Source organism: Diadema setosum, chromosome 9 (assembly GCF_964275005.1).
Source record: "Diadema setosum chromosome 9, eeDiaSeto1, whole genome shotgun sequence".
Classification (NCBI taxonomy): domain Eukaryota; kingdom Metazoa; phylum Echinodermata; class Echinoidea; order Diadematoida; family Diadematidae; genus Diadema; species Diadema setosum.
The window spans coordinates 23,699,171-23,714,359 of NC_092693.1; the positions used below are offsets into that span (position 1 = coordinate 23,699,171).

At 37.2% G+C, this 15,189-nt stretch overlaps 1 protein-coding gene across 1 annotated transcript; it reads left to right on the forward strand.

The window, feature by feature from the left end:
* On the forward strand, positions 1-9,219 carry LOC140232647 (anamorsin homolog). Its single transcript, XM_072312748.1, has 9 exons — positions 1-166; positions 809-958; positions 1,893-1,969; positions 2,989-3,148; positions 4,189-4,262; positions 4,945-5,014; positions 5,935-5,980; positions 7,118-7,193; positions 8,406-9,219. Exons 1-9 carry the CDS (start codon positions 13-15, stop codon positions 8,517-8,519), a joined length of 921 nt encoding a protein of 306 aa, XP_072168849.1. The 5' UTR covers positions 1-12; the 3' UTR covers positions 8,520-9,219.
* Positions 9,220-15,189: the final 5,970 nt, after the last annotated feature.

The following is a 15,189-nucleotide window of genomic DNA, read 5'->3' on the forward strand; positions in this document are numbered from 1 at the left end:
GCAGATCAAATCATGGAGAATAGCATCCAGGAAGGACAGCATGTGTTGCTCGTCTGGGGTCAAGGGAAGTCACCAGAGCACATCAAGGAGCTTGTGGAGAGACTTAGTAGTAAAGTCACTGGAAAAGGGAAGGTTCAAGTCGAAAATGAAGAAAGATTAACATTATGTAAGTTGATCTTTTCATTTAAAATAGTGACAAAGAATTAAAGTATTGTGACAGAATGCAGTATCTGTGTCTCTTCATGTTTAACTAGGAAAATGAGTTTTAAGGATTAACACACCATTATGAAAACAAAACAAAACTATTTTGTCTAAATACTTATACCAATTAAGTTACAGAATGTAGAGCATCTGTCATGATTTTTTTTAATTGTCATTACCTTAACCATTCTTCCAAGGAGATACCATCCAACAATCTAAACTTGTGAATGTATTTTAACTTGTGTACTTTGTGTCTGTAACTCTTTGTACACTTCCTTTGTTTACCATTTAAACACAGTGCAGATGTTTCTTGAAATTATTGAGAAATACCATACAAAGCATTGCACACTGGCACTGGTGTGACGGTCCAGGACCAGTAAAAATCACTGTCGGACCGACCATTAGAAAATGGGAAACTGGGTACTACTGATCTGACAGATGGGTTAGACCAGTAGAAAAAAATGTGTTACTGTTAGTGTGCAGCCCTACCATACACAATGTCTTTAACTCACAGTATTTATTGATACTATTTACAATGTATATCCTTCTGTTATTGTTATTATTATCATCATCATTCATTTCTTTGTTTATTAATGTTCTTATACAGCTGCACACAGGCCATCAAGTTTTGATGTTGCCCTAGTTGGGGCTCTAGACCCTCCTACCCAGACACACACCTTTGAAGTCCTGGCAGAGCTGGCTAAGGTCTTGAAACCCAAGGGACGATTGTTGCTAAGAGAACCTGTCGTAGAAACAGGTGAACACTTTCTGGCCATTTACTGGCCCAGCCCACCCCCCCCCCCCCCTCCCAAGTCTGATGATCATCTGTACCCCATGCGCATTCCTAACTTTTCAGGAAAAAGAAAAGGGGTATATCGTAGGGGCTTAATAGGGGGATGGGAATCCTGGGGGGGGGGGGGGGAAATCATTGAAATAGGGCATCTTGTATTTTTTCCCAAGATATTTTTGATCAAGGTAGTTTTCAAATTTTTACCAAACAATCCTGATATAGGGTCCTGAATAGGGTCCCAAATAATGGATACTCTTCATCTCAAAATGCAATCTTCCTTGATTGAGTGGGTAATTTTGCTTGCTTCCCTTCCAAAAACCTGTAATGGGGGAGGGGGTAATTTTGCTGGCTTCCCTTCCAAAAGCTTGTGATATGGGGGAAATTTTATGCGGCTTCCCTTCCAAAAACCTGTGGTCAATATCCTAACAGATTTCCATCTTTTATGGGAGCATCTCTAAGAATCTGTAACAAGCATAACATGTGTATGGTTGACCATCAAAGGGGGGGGGGGGCGGTTCATTGGTAAGCAGCATACGTTCCCTTCAACTCATCAAGTGTGTAGATGTCTGATTACTACTAGGGATAGATGTATGTGGTCTTGACAAGTCTGCTGCTTAGTATTCAGTGCACCAAGGGAAAAGGGAGGAACCAGCATGGAATTTGAACCTGTAACTTACTAGTTACGGGGCAGCAGCACTGATGTAATTTGTGATTGATGTAATTTCGACCACTGAAGAGTCGGTCTCCAGGAAAATTATATCTTGCTACTAAAGTGTAGTGTAGCGTACCATAGTATTATATACTGTAGTATACTTAAGTATGTTATTGCAGTATCTCTCTATTGTTTAGAGCAGTAGAATCATATATCATAATGCCCTCCCCTTATTATTGTCTGCTGCAGAAAATGGGTCAGGACTACGAACAGCAAACAAATTGAAATCAGCCTTGAAGCTTAGTGGATTCATCAACGTAGAATTGGTAAGTAGGATGTGGAAATGACTGTTCTAAACCATTAACTTTCTTTCTTTCCTAGTTTTTATATATGAAAAGAATGTGATAAAGCATTGAGCATCTGCAGTGACATATTACAGATATTCCTGAGCTGTACTCAATGATATGAGTTTTGTTTGTCTTAAGTCAGGCAAACTATATGATGATAACAAAGATGTAGATGATGATAGAAGAATGCATCAGCTGTTTCATGTCAAGTCAAGTATTAACTCTGTATTTTATTCTCTTTATTTTCAAATCTGTGATATAAGAACTATATAAGGGAAACATGAAGCAATGCCATTTAGCACTAAATAGATGGAGCCACTGTGGCTCTGTGGATAAGACCACAGACTCTCAATTATGAGGTCTTCATTTCAAGTGCTCTCGCCGCAGCGGTTTGCCCAATGGCAAGGTGCTTGCCTGGTCCTGTGGAAGGTACAGTACTTCCAGCCATTTGTCCTGTGGTAGCTTGGTCATACCGGTAAGCATTCAACTGCTTCTGTGGTGGCCACATACAAAAAAGTCCAAACCCCAATTGAATGCCTTTTCATATTAGACTCAACTACATTTTCTCTGCTGTGACCCATTGCTAATGGGAACATGGTACAGACCTCCCAACCACTCTGAATTTGGAAGAAAGAATCTGAAATTTGACCATTCCCAACTCGGTTTTTCGGTTTTGTTTTTGTTTTTTGTTGTTTTTTGTTGTTGTGTTGTTGTGTTGTTTTTTTGTTTTGTTTTGTTTTTTGTTTTTTTTTTTTGGGGGGGATAATTTTACTGCGCCCTCCTCTAGAAACTGCTCTTTCTGTCCAACTTTTGAGCCAAATTTTTCCTTTTTTTTCAGTCAGAAAGGTTCGAAGATCTGCATGGTACAACAATCTGTAAAGTTTGTTGGAGACTTCAGATTCTCATGGCAAACTCTGGCTGATTCTTTCATTCCTTGTGGTAATATTTCCATATATACTCTTTGTCTGTCTGTCTACTGATGTTCTGCTTACCCCCAGACTGAAGTTCCCCATCCCAGTACTCCTGACATCGCCCGGAGCCGAAATCTCACAGACCACGCGCAGCTCAGGGTGGTAGAGACAAGCTGCAGCAAGCCTGACTTTGAGGTCGGATCCTCGGCTGCCTTGCCTCTCTCCTTCTCATTGAAACCCACAGCAGGTGGGTTGATTATTGGTTGACAGCTTCAAGTCTTGTACAACAACTGAATGCATCTTTACCTAATTTCAATGTCAACAGGAAAGTTTGAGTGGATGATATCTTCAAGAAACAAAATCTCCACACAACCCTCCCCCCCCCCAAAAAAAAAGGACTTAAATGCATAGTCCTTCATTATTAAGATTAGATTTGATATTGTGTTTTTGTTTTTGTTTTCATTTGGAGGGGAGGAGGTGGTTGATTGCATACCAATTTTTGTACTTTTATATGCACATGTCAACTGCTCAAACTCAAGCTGTATTCTGAAATGCAGTTTCTATGATTGACCTACAATACTCACGATCCTCTTGGAGAAAATTTTGTTTGTTGTCATAGTTATCCCCATTACTGGTGTACAAACATTTTATTTCAGGTAGTATTGATGGCTTTGTCATGCAATAAGCATTTAGAAGAAGAAGGTAAAGGCACAGATGAACTTTGTTCTACTGATTCACACATTCAGAGTATTTAAAAAGAATTCTTCTTTTAGGGCCAGTAGAATACAGCCTGTGTTTTATGATATCATGTCAAAGGGCTTACCCAGACCACAGTGTGTATTTTATCTGTGACAGTGACATGCTTTTGTGTTTCAATGTTGTTGATATGAACTTAGCATAATTGTATGTATTGATAACATATCTGTTTACTCAAATTGGTGAAATTCTTGTGTCAAACTGTTTTCATTACAACTGATTCACAAATTGCCTCAATCAATGTAAATATCCACCACAGTTATCAATCAGTTGAAAAAAAAAAAAAAAAAAACTCAATGCAAGAATTTCATGAATTGGCATGCATACCCAGTACCCAGTGCATGCTACATTGTATAAGAATTAGAGCCAGCACTGACTATTGGGCAGGAACTCGGTGGTCAAATAGATAAGACGCCCGTCTTGTGATCAGGAGGTTGTTCATTCAAATCCAGCTCAAGAATGTATGCCCATGATATTTTGTCATATCTACTACTAAAATATCTGTTTACCGTTACCATTGTGTCCCATCAGAGCCCGTGCAGAAGAGTGGAGATGTGGCTAAAGTCTGGACATTGTCTGCCTTTGATATGGCTGATGATGATGTAGTAAGTCAAGTTTTCTTTTTTCTGTCGGTATTCTCACAAGATGACATTTTCATCAATGAGGAAAGGAGAAGGAAAGTTAGTTTTTGTTTTGTTTTGTTTTTTATATCGAGTGCCAAACATTTTATATCACAAATTGCATTTTACTAAGTTGGGAGGGCAGCAGATTATAAAACATATGACACAATGATGGTAATTAGTAAATTAATGATAACAGCACTTTTCATGAGTTGAAATACCATTCCCATGTTAATTGCTTGTAGATTCTGCCAATCCTATTGAAGCCATTAGGCAGTTAATGAAAACTAAATATATTTTAATCTGATGTACTTTGATGTGATATTGAAAACATTGTCTCACTGATCTTGTTTCCAGAAAGTCTTTTCAAAATGGCATGTTGAAATTGTTTATGATTTATCAAATCATCTTAAAACATTTACCAGGTTTCGTGAAGATACTAAAACTTTACACAAACTCTGACTTGTTAAAAGGTATTTGATTTAAGATGATGGTGGATGGTATGTTACATAGATATCTAAATCAAAACCATTATGGAGAATTAGTTAGTTTCCTTTTTTTTTATGGATTGTATAAGCTCAATCAGAAATACCAGGTACATTTTTTAGTTCGGGGACTTGTTTATCGACACTCACATTCCGTTCACTCATTTTTGTTCATGTGACAGGACATCATTGACTCAGACACATTGCTTGAAGAAGAAGACCTGAAGAAACCTGACCCCTCTTCGCTCAGAGGTAGCATTTCCAAAACTGTCATTTTCATAATTCCCCCTTTTTTTTTTCTGTTTGATATAGTAGTAGCCTAGCTCATTAGCCATAAATCAAAATGTTTTACTTTGTTCTGATGTTAAAGTATTCACCATATTGAGTTAGAGCAGTATATTATTTGTATCATCATTTGATCACAAAATTAGTGTGGCAGCCTCAGAGCTAGCCAATATTTTGTATACACGTTATCGCTGTAATAATGACAACAGGTTAAAGGTGCATGGTCCCGGTGTTTTAGTCAAATGCGAACGCGGACGCACGGCGCAAGTTTCCTATAGAGACCTACGCTATCGACTCCTCTTTAGCACTTACGCTTTGGCCCACTTCCCCGAGTCCGAAGAAGTCCGATCCACTGTAGTCAGTGGCCCGATAACAGTTCGGCTCATGATTCAGCTGAGGGAGATGACAGCTTTAGCAAACTTCTTTTGTGATGTCATAATAACAAGCACATATGCACGCACCCTGGCATTACTACAGACTGCGCGATGCGCAGAGAAGACAACGAAGGCAGCGTTACTTAGCAACACCTACGCACTTTACTCTTGATGACAGCTCAACTTCGGTAATCTTCGTATCAATGCTAACGGTGATCGGCAGTATCATCAACAGCGCCTTCTACACTACCGGGACTATGCCCCTTTAATATCAATATGAATTCAATGCCATATGCCACTTGCATAATGGCAGGCATTACTAAAGAGAGGAGATCATGAATTTGAACATTGTAGCAAAGTGATTACAAGAGCATCAAGCCTTAGTCTCCTCTTACAGACTTCCTGCCTATAATAACTTTAAACAAGTATCGACACTTACACACCTGTGCTTAGTATTTTGTTGTAATGTTTTATTCTTGTATGAACCACCATTTTCCTCATCTTTTTCTGCAGCTGAATGTGGTCCAAATTCTGGAAGGAGGAAAGCATGCAAGAACTGGTACAAACATTTGATTGACTTGTTATCAAGGATTTTGCTTTTCTCTGCATATAATACACTTTTTGTGGTCATTTCAAAAACATCAGACTACAATGTATGTTCATAGACCACAAAGCATATCATATACTGTATATGTATATATATATTTTTTTTTTTCAGTCAATTTATTGTGCTCTTGTACTATTTGATTCGTGATTTTGTTGGTTTGAAGTGGCCATTGTCATGGATACATAAAGATACAGTTTCCCAGTGACCTTTTCTTGAACAACAAATTTGTATTGTTCCCAATGTAATAATGTACCGCCAGTCATCATAGCCTATGCTTGTCATACTACAACCGAGTGTAGTGTAATTTCAGTGTTTTATGTGCAGAATGAATATATACAGTAATTGAATTATTTGAACTGATGCTTCCTATTTTCACTACTCTGATATTTAGTCAAAACCATCATACGCCATGCATATATACCTCTGTCATATTTTTTTTTGAAGAAACATGACTTATAAGACAATTTTTTGCAATTTTATACAGCAATGTAAAGCATGAATGTGCTAGGGTTGCTTACTGTTAAGTATTTGTTGCATTGTTAAATCCCACATACAGCATTAAGGTGCTGGGTGTTGTACCATAATGTATTGTTCCATTTTTTTCCCCCCAAATATCAATTGGCTTGGAAATTCGTGAAAAAATAGAACTGGCACAAAATATTGGGTGTACACAGTGAGTTCAGAATGTTCTCCCTTTGTCAAGAAACAAAACAAAACAGAATGAAACAAAAACCTCAAGACCCAATTATCTGTCAAACAATATTGATGATTTTGTAATATATGGATTATTTATGATTATAGTCAATTTATGTGTGTTTGTTTCTTGTGTTAACTGTGAAGCACTCGAAAACATTTTGGTCATAAGTGTGATATAAATTATTATTATTATTATTATCATTATTATTATTATTATTATTATTATCATTATTATCATTATTATCATTATTATTATTATTATTATTATTATTATTATTATTATTATTATCATCATCATCATCATCATCATCATCATCATCATCATCATCATCATCATCATCATCATCATGATCATTATTATTATCATTATTATTATCATCTATTATTGTGCAGTTCTTGTGGCCTTGCTGAGGAGCTGGCAGAAGGGAAGGAGGTCAAGACGAAACCAGTGACGTCATCCTGTGGCAGTGTGAGTATTCCTAAAATTGTCCATTCTTCATGCTCTTATACTGATATTTGTTCTGGTTTTCATTCAAAATACAGTGTGTTGTTGTTGTTTTATATTTACACTTTGCTGGTCATTGTCATATCTCACAAATTAGCTTTAGTAATGACTAAGATAAAAGAAGAGGAACGGCGTAAGCCTTAATGTTGCTTGTTTGTTTATATGACTAAATTTGTGGGGGGGGGGTTCTTATTAGCAGTGTAAGGAGGCAGTAGTTTTCTTCGCATTCAGTCCAAATAGTTATTCATTGATGAGGAATATTTGTGATGGGGTGTAAGAATTTGATTTATGTGTATCAGAGCATTTTTTTTTTTTTGATGCACACACATACGAGAAGAGCCACAAAGATATGAGCGGATTTGATATAAGGGTTGTATTATTAAAACACAAAGAGAGGTCATAATTTGAGATGCTTCTCATGACGCATGTCCAGAATCATTATCAAAGAATTAAATCAGTTTTGATAGAAAGATAAAGTTTGATGAGGTATTCTGCTGATAGCCATGTACAATATACTTAATGTTTTGACAGATTTATGCGTGCTGTGTATGATGTGAAAATTTTTGCATGAAACTCTGCCAATCATTTCTCAGTGAAATGAAATGTGAACACCAATTTGCTGATCGAATCCTGCTGATATACTTACATACTATATATATGAACAGAGTTCTCACTGAATCTGGTTTGTAAGTCAAGAAAATTATGTTGCTATACGTAATAGGCAGCTAAGATTCTGGGTTGATTTTCACATTTTTACTGATGCAAGATTACATATCAATTTTCCATAGTTCAGATGTTTTCAATCTGAATTATAACTGTAAAAATAGTGTCAAAGTGGAAATTTATCATTGTGAACATTTTTGTGCATTTCACTCAACTTGAAATATACAAAATTAAAATTGCAGGAATATTTTTGGTTTTAATTTGTAGAAATATTTCATCTCTTTGATTCTACAGAGTTAAAAACATGAGGTTTCATCTCACGCGATTGAGTGCAAATAGCCATTCATGGAACATTTCCACTTCTACAATATGTTGAATACAACAAGGGGAAAAAATGAGAAATTTCATTTGAGATGAAGTGTCATGATATGATGATGCTCGCAAAGAAACGTTGAGTAGAATTTAACCTTCAATCTTTGTTATTTTGTTGTTGTTGTTTTTTTTTCTCTGCAGTGTTACCTGGGTGATGCCTTCAGATGCGCAAGTTGCCCGTATCTCGGCATGCCGGCTTTCAAACCTGGAGAAAAGATTGCCCTCTCTTCCAGGCAGCTCAATGCTGATGCGTAGATATTTTGATTTTGCTTTCGATGAATGCAATAAGAAGATGTATATTTGTATGAATATTAAGATAATTATGAGCTTTGACTTTGAAAGCCACTGCATTACCTGATTTCTTTATCTTCAGGTGTCTCTGTGTCACAGTAGTTAAAGCCATCTCATCAGATGAATTAGCGGCGTGTTTTACAGGCTGCAGTGAAACAGATCATACGTTGCGTCTAAATGAACATGGCCCCTCACATTAAGGGGTTTAGAAAAACATTTCACCTTTGAATATCCCTTCTTAAACTTATTAACATGGATTATGCCTTTCTTAACTACTCTGTGACTGAATCACTGTAACATTTAGAGTGATTTGATCAATATTTCACTCATTGACTGATATTTTTTTAAAGGTATACCTTGTAATGAAACATCAGTAGATTATTTAGCATTACATATCTAACAGATCACCAAAAGAGCAAGAATTCATCCTGCAGGTGTTGTAGAAAACAGATTGATAGAATGAATCCAGAATAATACTGTGACATCTTTACACAATTTTTTCAGGAGGTTTCAATTCAATTGCTTTCCATACACTGGTATGATTGTCATCAAGTAAGTATTTAACCAAAGTCAATTTTTGGCTTAACGCATAAGTATGTATGTCAACCATCTTTAAACCTCCTTCATTATATTCATTACACAAAACTGCTCTCTTCACTCTATCATTACCATTATTCCAAATATGATTACAAAACATTTTGTTAAGTTTCTGGAAAAATGAGTGTGGAATGCTGATACACAGGACAGAAAATAAGTAGAGAAACTGAGGGAGCAATAGAGATTTTATGACTGTTTTCCCCATGAGAGATAAATTCCTTCTTTTCCAGCAGTTCAGAGTGAATTCAATCTGTTTTAACTATGGAACAAAATTCAAGTCAAACAAGGCTCTGGTATTCAGTGAAAATGTGACACCAAGGGCATTAAAAGTGTTTTTTTTTTTCCAATTCAGACCCATGTCGGCAAAAGGCAAAACAGTCTTTTTTTTTTTCTTCTTTTTTTTTCAGTTCTGACAAAAATTACAACCTGGTACAAAAGCAAACTTATTCAGTAAGTCAAAAAGGCTCTGACAAGACTCTGTTTTTCATCTAAAAAACTTAAAGTGTCATCTGCAAACATGCTCAATTTTTTCTCATACTCACCTACAACCATGCCCTTTATACAGGGTGTTACAATTTGAGCGTATAGATCATGCAAGCATTTCGATAGTTAATAAAAACAACAAAGGCGGAATAGGGCAGCCTTGAAAAATACCATGGGTCATTTTCGCCGGTTTCGTCAACCATTGTTCATGACAAAATTTATGTGATCATTATAGAGCTGTTATATCCATTGAATAAGATTATTACCCAAGCCCAATTTGGTTTTGAAATTTTAAGAAGAAAGCGAAAAAGGGAAGTATAAAGCAGTTTATTTAGTTGCAGCCCAGCAGTGAATACCAAGAACATAACAATACTGTGAAGAGTCAGAGCTGAGGCTCGTCTTTTTTTGGAGGGGATCCTGCTTCCGTTTGACCATCATGCCTGCCTTTGTAGATCGTGATGTGACCACCATCAATGTATTTCAGCACTGCCGGATAAACGAAAAAAGCTTTCTTGCCCTCTCCTTGTAACTTCTTCAAAACTGGAACCAAGGCTTTACGTTGTAGCTGTACACGACGGCTCAGATCATCTAGACGAAAAGCTCAGATCATCTAGACGAAAAGCTTCCTGTCATGGAACCGCCTCGGATTTGAAGGCCTCAGTGCATGCCTTCTCCACAGCTTGCTTCTCGTGATACATTTCAAAGGCTGCATGGATGGGACGTGGTTTCTCAATACCCCGGGCTGGCCAGGGGCCTGTTGGTGTCTGATGGGCCATCTGGATGTTGAATCTTAGGTTCGTGTTAGGAGTGACGACAAGAAAGATTCGCATGAAGAATGGCCAGATTCTACACCTTTTGGTATGTTGAAGAAGACCAGAATAGACTGTCGAGATCCGTTTTCCTGTTCATCTATCTTGTCCATACATGTCTCTAGCTTCTTCCCCAGCTCTTCTATGGCCTCATTACATGATTTTTTCACTTCCTTCCCTTCAGCACTCATACACTCGTATGAAATGTCATGAGTCTTTGGTCCAGCTGTTTGTTAAAAGCTGCAAACCATGCGGGCGGCAATAGCTCGGACTGTGGGTCGGCAGAGTCCCGGTGTGCCGAGACAGATATTCGGCAAGCACCGTGTAGCGGCATTCTGATCTGTATTTTTAACATCTTTCCTCACTCAAAATCTCACTAAATTTACCTTTTTTGCGACTGTTGGCCTTCTTGGGTGTCTCCTCTCTCCTGTGCTTCCCTGACATTATGGCTACTTGGGTTTTAACCAAATATTTGTGTCGAAAGGAAAGTTTTAAAAGAGCTCCCTCGTACTGTGTCTACATCACATATCCTACCATTACTCCATCCCGAATGACTTGTTGATTCCAGTAGCTCATTGATAGGTAAAACAGCCTCGTCTTGAACCAGTGAGCATCAATGCAGAAACATGACCACTAGAGTATGTGGATGAATTGTGTTTTGCTGTCATGACGATTGCAATTGTGTGCTACCATTTATAATAATTAATAATCTATAGATACACAAATACGTGGATTTTTTGTGTCAAACAGTTTTAGCATTCAGAAGCACGTAGTGTTACATTCGGCCAATGGTTTTGATGCCAGCTGAAACGTTGCAGTGGGATATATGTACATGCGCTGCAGGGATAGAGTGAATATTTTGTAACACAGGTGGCTATACCTGCAGAACTCTCAGTTGATTATGCCATGGAGTGTGTAAGACCACTTGTGCACTTTCATTAGACCTCTACTGAGTGTGTTTTATAGATGGCAATGGTCTCCTATTTTACACAAAATCACTCCAAGCAGCAATGCTTTGTGAAATACAATGCCTTTGAAGACATGCACGTGTTTTCGCTGTTGTTGCTGTTCACCCTCAAGTTTTGCATCTCTTTTCACTGTTGTGGCTTTTTGCCCTCGAGTTCTGCCTGTTGGGTGCCACGAGCATGGCAACATTGATCGAATGTTGCATGCTGTTGTGGCAGATGTGCTATCCTTTGGGATTGCACACTTTGATCCAGTTTTAAATGTAAAGTGTCAATTGGGAAGTGGTTGCATAGAGCCACCCTTTCACACAGACCACATTGCAGAACTGTATGTACCACGTGGTTGCGCGCATCCAGGTGACTGTAATGCTTGGCATAAGATGTGGATTCCAAATGCAACTTTTCTCCCAGCATTACTTTCTATTTCCACTGTTGAGATAAAATGTAGCATGTGAAGATTGTAAGAAGTTCCCATCATGATTGTGTAACCTGAATTTAGCATAGTGTCTTTGCAAGTACAATCTTTGTCATCTATACACTATTATATGTCATGTTGTAACCTTGTCAAATGATTGAATTTACATCAGGCCACCACTGTATGATGTGTTACAATTCAAATTAAATGTATGACCCATGTGCTGGGCATGGAGTTGTTCAAAGCTAGCCCTGTGATATATTTCCATTTGAATTTCTTGCAATGTTTCATATCAAACATTATTTCATTTTTTGTTATGCAACTGTCAGCTTGTATTGCAATGTCATGTGTTTTGCACGAGTCTGTACAGCATAATGTGTAGTAGGAAACTCAATGTGGCTTATTCAGTTATCCTACTGCAAGTCTTGAGAGAGAGATTGGGTACATTACTGTCGTCCTGCTTGACTGAAGAATTGTCAATATGTGGAAACTTAAGGTTAAGAAATCTTCCCTTTGCAATGCCTCTTTCTACTTAATTTCACAACAACATGTGTTTAAAATGAGCAAGACAGTTTACTCAATTTATTTTGGCTTTGAGTATCTTGGAATGCTGAAGGCGGCATTCTGGTGCTTCATTCTGCTATCAAACATCTGATGTAAATGTCATCTGATGACCATGACAAGAACTGTAAAACTTACACCATATTTAAGCAATCCAAGCTGCCAACGTTTCCTAATGATTTTGTGCAAACCTCCCATGTTATCTCACAAATCCAGCAACTACATGTATGCATCTGCCCAAATATCAGAACTTTGTGATATGTGAGTAAGATTGCACTTCAGAAGATTTTATCGTACACAAGCATTTTTTGATGGTTCTTTTTGTATGTTCTTAAAATTGTGATTTGTAACTTTTGATGTACATACCCGCAATTATCTAAAAGGATAATTGACCTAGTTATGTATAAACATTTTCTTGAATAAAGAAATGATTCAGTCAAAAAACAAGGGAGCTCGAAATGACATCAGCTTGTTGCTTCGGTAGTTCTTTGTACTTGCTTGTCATGATCAAGTCAATTCTGGGTACTCTTCTTTCGTTTCTTGTCTACTGCTGACTGAATTTGAGAGAGAGTATTATGAGTCCACAGGCCATTGACTTTTAATGCTAAAATACTACACGTATATGCAGCTAAAATATATATAACTCATCTTACATATATGATTTATAAGTGATCAAAGAAGTGATGGTAATGATGATCATTGTGATCATGGTCATCCGAATTATAATGATTATTATGAATTAAGATAGTGATGGTGATGATGATAATAATAGAATTAGTAAAGATAATAATGATAATGATGACATCATTATCATCACCAAAATTGTTACTATTAGTGTTTCGACCCTTATAATTGAAACATGCTCTTGCAGCAAAGGGCATTTCAAAGCAAACTTTTTGTTTCTTTACTATGTCACTTTGTGCTCTGAGCTATCTGTATCATCCTATCAAATACTATCATCCTATACCACTTTATGAAAGTTCAGAGGATTGCTCCCCCCCCCCCCCCCCACAAAAAGAAAGTGTTTGTGCTATTTATTGGCGGGTGGTTTGTTTGTTTGTTTGGTTGGTTGGTTGGTTGTTTTTCTTTTCTTTTCTTTTCTTTTTGGGTTTGTAGAATTATCAATCTCAATTTAAGTTTGTACGGTATTATAGATTGATATTTTCCATGATGATTGTCCATCAATTAAAAAAAAAAAAAGACATCTAATGGTGGGTTTGCCCTTATTTCAGTTTCGCATAGTTCTTTTCATGGTCAGTGAAGTGTATGGAAGAAGTGAAAGTGATTGTGGGAATTCATTGTGTGGAGTGAGTGTGAGTGTAGCAATCTGTTTGATATTGGACAGAGTGTTATGGACTTGACTAGAAGCAAAGCACTGACAGTGGTCCCTGTGGTGATATACATAATTGTTAGAGAAAATTTAAAGAGGCAAAGTTGATGCATTCATGATTGGAGTCATGTGGGTTTGTCTGTTTGTGTCCATGTCAGAGATAGTGTGAGTGTTTGTTTGTTTCCTTATTTTATTCTATTTAGTCATGGGGTTAAAAGCCCTCAAGCAGCCAAGAGGCTGTTTATCAGAGAGGCCGTGAAACAGTTGGTATAAACAAAACAAATCAAAGGTACAAAAATGAAACAAAACTAAATCAGAGAGGTGATACAAATATCAAGAAGGAAACAAAAAACAACATAACAAAACAAAGAATAAACATACTGTGAAGAGCAAAATAAAATAATGATCATCTAAGGGGTTTATCTTTAGGTTAAAACAAACACATCAATATGAACTCTGAGTGCATGTATGAACATTTACCACTGAATCAGTGTGTGTATGTGTGTCTGTCTGCATGTTTGTGTGTGACTGTGTCTGTTTGTGTAAGGTTGGTTGGTATTTCACAAAATCTCAACAGCAATAAGTCCACCTCATCGCAGGAAAAACAATATAGCCAGCTCTCAATAGCGACGCTGGCTATACCCTCTCACCCATCTATGGTCCAGTGATCAACAAAGACAGGCAACTGCAGCAAGAAAACACCTCACTGCATAAGGCTTGAGAGAGTCCTCAGGAGTAGGACGAAAGCTTGCCCACTACAATATTTTGGTAGAAGCTTAAACATTTAAATCTAATATCAAAGAGAGATTTGCATACCTATTGCAGACAATGCAACTTCGTTTCAAATGTCATTTTAATGCTTGCTGAACAATAGCATATGCTCAAAAGACCAACTTTTACGAGTGAGTTTTGCAAGTACAGCTTTATATCAAGATCAGATCAACATACAGTTTTTCACAACTAGCTGATAAATGGAATCCAGATACTTAGCAAAACAACCTTCACTTCTGTCCATATTTTCATAATTGTCATCATAGCATTCCATACCTTGAAGATAAGGAGGAGATTATTGTCTTTTTCTGTGCATGCTACTAGTGTTTTGTTTGCCCTTTTCTAGTCTCATACCTATTAATACAATACAATTGACCATCCCAAGTTCAAGCACTGCCCCCCCCCCCCCCCCACCGCCAGCAAATTTCAGGACTAAATTGAAGCAAGCTGGTTTACTTAGTTTATGGAAAAAGAAGAAGAAGAAGAAGAAAAAGAAGAAGAAGAAAGTTATAGTAATCTCTTTTGTAAATTACGAAGATTTAACCTAATTCAGCTTTTTAACTCGTCTGTCTGTGGATAATTATTTGGAGAAGTGGGACCAAAAATGAATACGTGTAAAGGCACTAGTCCTCAAAATTGGAGACCGTGCTCATAGTACAGTAGTTCAAGGAGAGACCCCTCTGATCTATACGGGAAGACCCGA

Excerpts from the sequence above, each read along its gene's own strand:
- LOC140232647 (XM_072312748.1), top strand. The coding sequence starts at position 13 with ATGGAGAATAGCATCCAGGAAGGACAGCATGTGTTGCTCGTCTGGGGT. Across the intron at positions 959-1,892 it reads AGAACCTGTCGTAGAAACAG|AAAATGGGTCAGGACTACGA; the intron begins GTGAACACTTTC and ends TGTCTGCTGCAG. Across the intron at positions 5,981-7,117 it reads AGGAAAGCATGCAAGAACTG|TTCTTGTGGCCTTGCTGAGG; the intron begins GTACAAACATTT and ends ATTATTGTGCAG.